The sequence below is a fragment of the Gasterosteus aculeatus genome, chromosome 20 (genome assembly GCF_964276395.1).
Source record: "Gasterosteus aculeatus chromosome 20, fGasAcu3.hap1.1, whole genome shotgun sequence".
Taxonomy (NCBI): Eukaryota; Metazoa; Chordata; class Actinopteri; order Perciformes; family Gasterosteidae; genus Gasterosteus; species Gasterosteus aculeatus.
Genome location: NC_135707.1, coordinates 11,842,252 through 11,851,494, shown reverse-complemented (window position 1 = coordinate 11,851,494; position 9,243 = coordinate 11,842,252). Strand labels below are relative to the sequence as shown.

Below are 9,243 nucleotides of genomic sequence, written 5' to 3'. Positions count from 1 at the left end.
TGTACAAAATCCATCTGCACACTCACTACCAGCGCCAATGGCTTGAGAAGTCATATTATTTAGTGATCGTGTAATACTCGTGTAGTTCCACAAATGCTGCTTTTGCTACTGTATCGAATAACAGCTGGAAGCTGCCAACACACAAGAGTGGAGGTCACGTGGAGCAGTACTACGACCACACGCTGGACCCCACACATGTGTGCAAAAGGCTCTCAAGAGCTTTGACTCTTTGAAATAACTTATATATCCGAGGACGAGATACGCGTTGAACGCATCGTGTCCATTTGTCGGTCTATATTTGGCTGTTGTCGTGCGTCGCGCAGGTCAGCGTGCGCGCCGCAGCAGGACACGCCTCCGCGCGGAATGGAGCGTGCGCCGTGCGGAAAGTCTGCAGCGGGCGCAAACTGCGTTTGACCCACATTGCACGTTGTTTTTGAAAGGATCCGAGCGATATTCGTTGATTCGTTTCCATCCGAGTAGATGCAGCGATGACGCGAGAGGAAGATCTCACCCGGATTGCCAAAAAACTGGACAAGATGGTGTCTCGGAATAACACGGTGAGTCCGTGTTTTGACACCTGAAGGTGGCGCGTTGACCCACCGCCTCGTGCTGTGCAGAAAGATCGCGAATGGCTCCAATGGAAATGGTTTCCCTCCGAATCTACTTTGACGATGGGTTTGAATCGGTTTGCACTTTTCTGCCATGAGCCGAGTCAGACAGTAATAAATGATCAACAGGTGTTTCCAGCGGGGTTTTTACTTTTTTTAATGCATTTCACCCGCAGCACGTTTATTCGACTCGGCAACGACTTTTTATACAAACGTTCTGCTGCTTGTCGTTTTTGTCAGACTCGTGCAACCGAAGGTAAACAAGGTCGTGGGTCTGCGTGTGTTGTGACGGACAGCGAACAGCAGAGCAACAGTTGTCTCATGGCGCTCAGGAAGAGCTCAGGAACAGCGCCATGCGACAACTGTAACGACACTGTAACGACAGCAGAACAGTCAACAAAAAGCTACGAGTTCTAGAAATGAAGCAAATAGTGAGACAACTGCTGAATGCATGATTTGTATTTATGGAATGTGTTTGCCTGCAATAGCAGGACTTGAAAATACTGAAAAAGAAAAAACTATTATTGCTTAGTCATCAGTTTGTTTGTGTGTTTCTTTATGTTTGAATTTGCATCTGCATTCGACTTTTTTGTACTTAAAAAAAAAAGAGATTAGATGTTGACTACTGGTTGTGTGCAGGAGGGCGCCCTGGACTTGCTGAGGGAACTGAAAAGTTTCAATATGACTCTCAAACTTCTCCAGGTAAGCTCCAGCATATTATCCAGTGTGTAGTCCCCATCCAAGTACAGTTTCACTTTTATTTTTCAACTCTTAGTCCTCTATTTTCTTGTGTGTCTTTGTTTAAGGAAACACGAATCGGCATGTCTGTGAACGGTATCAGGAAGAACTCCACAGACGAGGAAGTTATTGCTTTGGCAAAGCTCCTCATTAAAGACTGGAAAAGACTTCTGGGTACTTGACTTTGATACACAATTTAATGAGCAGTTCGATAGTTTTCGGTGAAATAAATCCCCCAATGCACTTAATGACTTCCTGATATGCGCCCACCCCCCACCCTCCACATGTACTGCAGACCTGGAGAAAGCAGCTGAGAGGAATAACGGTTTGGACTCCAGTAAAACAGCAGTGTCTCCAAAGGGCCCCCCCTCTGAGACACACAGCAGGTCAGTATGGTCACAGCTGCTGCACAGAAACCCCCCATTTTGCTTTGTAAAGGAGGCTTATGAATCACTCTATTTGCCCAGAACAGTTTTCCACCCACTTACAGCTGTAAGTGTGTTCACGTCATCAAGGTGTTCAAAGACAACATTCAGCACCAAGGACAGTGCTACACGACTACAATTCAAAAGAATCCAACGATAAAAGAAGCGTCATCTCATAACTGATTTTCCAGTAGCACAGCATCAAACATTTTCATCTGTTCAGTTGAGGACGTTAGAACCGTAAAGTGTGGGAACATGATAAATAACAGCCTCAGTCAATGAAGCATTGACTGAGGCTGTTATTTGGTGATCTTTCAAGGTCGTCATGATTGCAAGTCCAAATTCACAACATTTAATACGATTTTAGATTCAATTCAAGATGCAACATATTTATTGAAGTTACTCTGTACAAATACATTTTCATGTTGCAATTTTGTACTTCCACATAATTACAACAACACACTAAAAGAGAAAAATGTATAAATATATACATATGTATTAGGCATCCAGCTGAAGAGGCTTCGATAGTTCTAATGTTATTTATCTAAATTCTCTCAGGGGGGATGGACGTGAATATTAAATATGTGATCTACTGGTCCTGTAATTTAAGTCTTTTCTGCATAGTTGTCTGCATCCAATAATGTATTTTTGAGTTGTTACACAGAGCTGTGTGTATTGTTTCATCAACTGAGCGCACAGTATTACAACTGAAGAGGTAGAGTAATATCATCCGTCCACATCCATCAAACAATGCAACGATGGACAAAGTAAAGATACACTTTACGAGACCGAGACCCTTTTCCCCTTTTCCCTAATCAAAGTGCCTCCTGGTTCATTTTGAATGTCGTCCAAATGGGGCCTTAGTTGTATTGCAACAGCACACCTGACTTAGGTGAAACTGGTAAATGTTTGAAGGCACTTGAACGGAGCTAAAGACGGTACCTAATTTATTTCTGTCAGTCACAGAAGACTACACGTCAAACTAAAACACGACTCAAGTCCTGAGAAGAAGCAACCCGACAAAAGTGGAAAAGAAAAACATAACGAAGAACGCAGAGCGAGACGCGCAGATGATCCCAGTGATGATGAGAAGCACCTGGAGGAGCCTGGATATGAAAAACATCACCAAGAAATCAGAGAAGAGAAGCATTTAAAAGAACCCCAAAAACCAGGACACGCAGAGGATCCTCTCCTGGTAACAGATAACAAGCCGCATGCGCGGGACCTACAGGGTGACAGATCCAAGCCAGAACCAAAGAAAGAAAGGCCAAAGAAGAGACACGTGGAGGAGGTCAAAAAGGATCTCCAGAGGCTCAGCTACACAGATGACACAAGGAAGGACAAACACAGAGAAGAAAACAGAAACGAGAGGCCGATAAGGTCACCACAATGGGAGAAACCTCCGAGTGAACCCCAGAGAGAGAGACCCATATTTGAGAGGTGAGGCGGAAGTGACCTCAAAAACTGCTTAACACAAAACCAAAAACACACCAGCAGAGCGTCAGAGTGAATTGTTTATTTCAGGCGGGGAGTGATGGACAGCAGCCTTCTCTACCCCACCCGCTTCCCCTCTCCCCCTCGACCCGCTCGGCCTCCCCTCCCGATCAAACGCCCCTCTGTGGACCTGAAGAAAGACAGGTCAGGACGCCTGCAGCGCCCCAGCTGAAGAGCATGATGGACTGAAGCACTACTGCATGACTTAACCATTTGTGAGTCACTCGTATGCGCTGACATTTGTTCCTACGGTCTCATACACCGACCCACGGGTTACCTGCCGTGCATGGTGCATGCTGTAGTGGGCAAGGTGTGTCTTTATGACGGAGGTGATGCATTTGGCTTGGACAGCATGGGGGGCCTCTTGAGTCACACTGATCTGTGCTCTTGTGGCATTTGTTCAGGAAGGACAGTAAAGACTCATCCTCCCGACATCCTCGTCCCCATGCTCCTCTGCCCGCCTCTCCGCCGGCCAGGCGACTGTCCCTGGAAGTAAAGAAAGAGAGGTCAGACGGGCTGTGGCGCATGTTTGAAATACTTTAGTGCAGACAAAATGTTTTTGGATACTCAAACAAATGTTGATTTTCACATCAGGAAAGTTCTGCCGGACCCAGACGCTCCTATAGCTCCTCTTCCTCTTCATCTTCATCCTCCTGCAGCCAGGTCAGGGTCTGCACACCAGCTGCATGGTCTGACACGAATAACCGCTGGATCATAAATTGACAGATCAGATCAACGGTGTTTTGTCATTTAGGAAGGAGACTCCTGACCCAAACGCTCCTCTTCCTCCGCTTCCTTTTCACCTCCACCCCCCACCTCCTCCGCTGAAGAGTCCCTCCCTGGACGGGAAAAAGGAGAGGTCAGGATGAGATGCGATCTCACTACAGGACGCATGGAGTCAGCGGTGTCTCGAATTATCAATTTGGAAAAATAACGTGACTTCATTTGGAGTTTTGTGCTCTGAATTGAATCCATGTCTTATTTGTGACAGGAGGACGGAGTCCTCAGACTCTAAACCTCCTCCACAGAAGAAGATGCCAGATCCCGTGAAGAGAGAAAGGTCTGGGATCTGGAAGCGATTCCGTTTCTCGTTCATCCTAGAAAAATATTCAGGAGATTTAGCAGCCTCAGAGTCCTTTTTCTGTTTTTTTGCTAATTTTAGATATTGTTGCTGCAGAAGAAATACTGAATTATAATATTCAAGACTGTTTTAGATTCAGATAAGCCTCACATTTTAGGTTTATTGAATAGTTTTGACGCCATAACAGGTGAATTTACAGAATTTGTCATTTTAAGGTACATACTTTACTATTATTTTCCCTTTATAACTCCATTACATCTTTACTTAAAGCTGATTTACAGTAAATCACTGTAAAAAAAAAGATTGAGATATCATTTTTGTTCAAAGACAGTTTCTTTTCACAGGAAACACTCAGTGGAAAGCAAAGTGCCTAAAAAACACTCTGACGAAGCCAAGAGTGAAAGGTTGGCCAGCCATTAGTGTATAAATGTTTTTAAAAAGTGTTTCAAAAGTGTTTTTACATTTTTCAAACAATTCTTTGTCAGTTTTTAAGGACGTGCATTTTGTCTACGAGTGAATTTATTTGAGAATCAAACAAATGTTTCCTTTTGTCAGGAAAGATTCATCTGACTCAAAACCGCCACTTCTCAAAAAGCCCAGTTTGGGTGTAAAAAAAGAAAAACACAGGTGTGCAGAAAAAGGAAAATACATTCTACTCTACATTGCAATTTAATCCACACCACATAATCTCAGGGCTTTGCTTTATTGGTGTCGGTTGTCTGTGTCTCAACTCTTTGTCTTTTGTTGCAGGAAGGACTCCTGCGACTCCAAGCCTGGCCAGCCTGTGAGACATAAATCTACTGACTCCAAACCCGGCAGGTAGGACTGGAATGCATCTCTTTAACTCTCACACGCTCGGAAATGTCATTGGCAATAAAACCAGATTCACTGGAAGTGTCTCATTATTTAATGTAGACGGGAATCCACTGATTCAAAGAAGAGCAGCTCACCGCCAGCAAAGAAGCTAACAGTTGAAAGGTACATTTATTTTCATTTAAGTTTCCTGGATTGTTTCTATGGAAACCATGAACAAGATGGTATTGACTTTATATCCTAGAAGGGAGTCTCAAGGCTTGAAGACTTCTCAGCCTGGACCTCCACAGAGGAAGCCCTCTACTGACATCATGGAAAGGTATTACCATATGAGTTGTAATGTACAATGATGACACCCAGGAGCATTTCATATTTAATCTAGCATTTCTTTTTTTTTTACATGTAATGTAAAACCAGTTTTCCATCAGCAGACGAATATAGGGGGCCAAAAGCACAGATCCATGTCATGCTATCGGCATGCCTGCGCATTGGCAATCGTTTGCCAACACACCAGCATAGTCAACTTTATAAGGTGATGAAATGCTGATATGCTCTGTTTTCCCCAAATGGAGGAAAAATCGCTGCTTGAACAGCAAAGAATAGGATTCTGTTCACACGTACAAAGAGCCCTAGTTATGGCTGCTATACGTATTAAGCAACATTAAAATGTCAACAATTTAAATAAAAAAAGTAAATTCAAATTCAAATTCATGGCTTTCTGGAAAAACTAACGTGTCTCCTTCCTAAAGTCAAACTGGGTCAAAATCGCCAGATGTGAGGCTTCACACGCTCTGCTCTGTCGTGCTTCGATGCGTCCTTTTCTCCAGGAAAGGCAAAGCCGATACCCCTAAAACTCCCACCAGCCCCACCAGCCCCATGTCACCCAGCGGCAGCTCTTCCGGGGGGCCGGTGCCCCCTCACCTCGCTACCGGAGACTCCGTCAGAGACAAGTGCATTTACATGCTTGCGGCTGCCCTGCGCACAGACGGTGAGGGGCATTCACTCAAATATGTTCACTGTGTCAAAACTGTGCAACAGCAGCGCACACAGACGTCACTGTAGGGAGCGGATTGACTTGATTTTGTTTGCTCATCTTCACAGACCACTACAAGGATTTTGGCACAAACTGTGACAGCATGGCTGCCGAGATTGAAGATTATATCCTTCAATGTAACTAATTATTTGTCATTAATGCTAATTGACAGAATGAGAATGATGGCGTTTGACATCCGATTGTTACTATGAACAGAACTACCTTGACTGCACGGTCGCACATATCTACCAGGAGACAAAGGCCACGGATATGAAATATAAAAACAGGGTCCGAAGCCGCATCAGCAACCTGAAGGACCCAAAGAACCCCGGGCTTCGCAGAAACGTCCTCGCAGGAAGCATTGACTTGAGCCGCATAGCCAGCATGTCTGCTCAGGTCCAGAACACTGCGGCTGCGTGCTAAATCTATTCCGAAATGTATTTCCTGGCGACCAGAACAGACTTCTACGTCCCTTAGCTCCATTTGGTGACACTTTTTCTTTTCGTGTAGGAGATGGCCAGCGATGAACTGAAACAGCTGAGGAACGTTCTCACCCAGGAGGCCATAAGGGAGCACCAAATGGCCAAAACCGGAGGCACCAGCACCGACCTGCTGCAGTGCGGCAAGTGCAAGAAGAGGAACTGCACTTACAACCAGGTAAACACGAGCTCTACACGGCCACGCAGGGACGCACAAACATCCACAAACCACCCGGGGCCTTTTCAATTCATCCTTTGCCATGTTCTAAAGTCAACATTCTTATCATAAATAGGTGTTTGTTTCTGTGTTTGTGTGTGTATTTTATTCAACTAAAGGTTGACGTGGCTTTTTAACAAAGTAAAAGGAATTGTTTGTTCAATTCAATTGCATAAGGTAAGAAGTAGTGAGAAGGGTCGTGTGCAGCCAATGACCAACTCACAAGTCACAGAAAACCAGGGGGAGGTCACCTTGTGTGGTGTATATAAGTGCGTGTGTACTTATTGGTGTGTATTTCCCTAATAAAACTGTAGATTAGATGTAGGCGAGGGTTGCTGAAATAGAGGTTTTTTACCCAGCAATATTTTTTATGCACAGTTATGCATTGTTTGAGCTCTGCTTTACACTGTTATATGTGTATTTTTCCGCTGTGTGTGTGTGTTTTAGGTGCAGACACGGAGTGCTGATGAGCCAATGACCACATTTGTTCTGTGCAATGAGTGTGGTAACCGCTGGAAGGTATGTTTTTCCCCAACCTCCTTTTCAATGACTTTTGTCTTTTGTTTGTGTGATTTAAAAAATACTTTTGTTATTTTTCTAAAATTACAGTTCTGCTGATGCCTTCCAGATGAAGCCACACTTTTGTCTGAGTACTTTTGACTGCATTATTTTCCATAATGGGAGGGGAAGGAGTTATTGCAGCTAGTGGTTTAACATATAATGGTATTCTAATTATTTTTACTTGAAATTTTGAGACGTTTAAGCATTTGCTAGTGATCCGGGTGTGATTTATGTGGAATTGAATTGAGCATGAACATGAGTTTGATAACTGCTAACGATAACGATCATGGTGCTGTCATGATTGAAAAATGATCCAGTTAATAACTACAGACTATTGCAGCTGTTTAAATGCATACATCTGTATTATGGCTTTTTAAACTCACTTTTAATAAAGACAAATGTATAATCCGTTTTAGCCAGTGTCACTTCCTACAAACTCAACAATGTGTTGGATAGATAATGTTCTGTTTTGATGCATATTTCTTAAAATGGTATATATTTGCATATCATACAGTAATCCTATAATTGTTTAAATTCATATAAGTATCTGGATTAAAAACTATACTAAACTGTTTTCTATATATATCATGTTTCACTAATCCAAGAGAGATACAAACTAAAAGGTATAAAGGTAAATATTCCTTCAAAGACGATTGTTTTCAATGAAAATAGTGCTACGTTAGTTTCGGTTGCAGCACTGGAAACAAACAGTAGGTGGCGACAATTCACCATAACTCAAAACACCGGCAGCATCAGTTACTACAATTCAATTTGTATCTGTTGAGGTTACCGACCACAAATAAATCAGATGCTTGCATGTTACTGACAGACCAACAGGGGGGAAAAGGCAGAGGAAGGTACGGCTGGAGACTAACGGGTCATTATTGAACCCATCAATTCAGCATATGAAAGCTTCCCGACACCCTCTGCTTGAGTATCGACCATCTGGTTTCCTGTCAGTTGAAACCACATTCATTTAGTTTTTCTGCATAATTTCCGCCCTTGAAGTCCTCGGTTGATGTGCAGGCAGAACCCAAGAAGTATCAACACTGACTCGTTTTCTGCCCTGGTGCATTGGTGTTAAAATTGTCATTCCCCTTTTATCCTAGAATCTAAAAGGTAAGCTGCAGAATGTCGTCCAAAATGTAACTTAACAACTACACGTTAAATGGATGATTTAAAAAATGACTTCAGTTGGCAAACAAATAAAAAGTTGGCAAGCACAAATAAGACATTTCTAATTTGTTAATGGATTCTGTAACGTAATTCTCCCTGTTGTTCAACTAGTGGCAGCTCTGTGACCTCCGTGTCCACAACAGGTGGTGGAAAACAAAAAAAGGTTGTCGAGGTGGGAACATTCTTCATACTGTACCCCAAATGAATAATGCTTTTGAATGTTTGATTAGCACTCCTAACCTTATAGCTCTATTAGTATTTGCAATCACTGCATGAGAGATGACATTTAGAAGACTTCAACATTTGATTTACAGAACAAAAAAGACTAAACTAAAAACAGGCCTGGATGATTCAGTGACCTGCATTAAACGAGACTCCATATGGAAACCATGCATAGAGATGGTTTGTTGGCAAAATGGCTTTGAAATCAAAGCTGAAGTTTGACTAAATCATAAATCCAAAGATATATAAATGACAATTATATTATTATAATGTATACTAAATCATTGTGAGATTTTCCAGTGAAGTGTTCAGATGCTCCTGAATGCTACCATTGCACTATTCCCAATCCCACTTTTGCTGTTGTCTTTGTTGAAACCGAAGAGGATTATTTTTTAT

The 9,243-nt window shown here is 42.7% G+C and overlaps 1 protein-coding gene across 5 annotated transcripts; it reads left to right on the top strand.

Annotated features, from left to right (window-relative positions):
* The first annotated feature begins 289 nt into the window (after positions 1-289).
* Positions 290-7,857, top strand: tcea3 (transcription elongation factor A (SII), 3). 5 transcript variants are annotated; one of them, XM_078095268.1, is made up of 21 exons: positions 290-557; positions 1,248-1,310; positions 1,415-1,520; positions 1,642-1,732; positions 2,732-3,211; positions 3,296-3,409; positions 3,670-3,771; positions 3,860-3,928; positions 4,020-4,124; positions 4,257-4,325; positions 4,691-4,750; positions 4,902-4,973; positions 5,097-5,165; positions 5,262-5,324; positions 5,407-5,478; positions 5,987-6,147; positions 6,261-6,322; positions 6,439-6,588; positions 6,703-6,849; positions 7,336-7,407; positions 7,498-7,857. In XM_078095268.1, exons 1-21 carry the CDS (start codon positions 489-491, stop codon positions 7,504-7,506), a joined length of 2,205 nt encoding a protein of 734 aa, XP_077951394.1. In that variant the 5' UTR covers positions 290-488; the 3' UTR covers positions 7,507-7,857. The 5 variants fall into 5 exon arrangements, with proteins under 5 accessions (XP_077951394.1, XP_077951393.1, XP_077951396.1 ...); XM_078095267.1 differs by having other exon boundaries at positions 5,404-5,478; XM_078095269.1 differs by having other exon boundaries at positions 294-557; positions 2,738-3,211; positions 5,404-5,478.
* Positions 7,858-9,243: the final 1,386 nt, after the last annotated feature.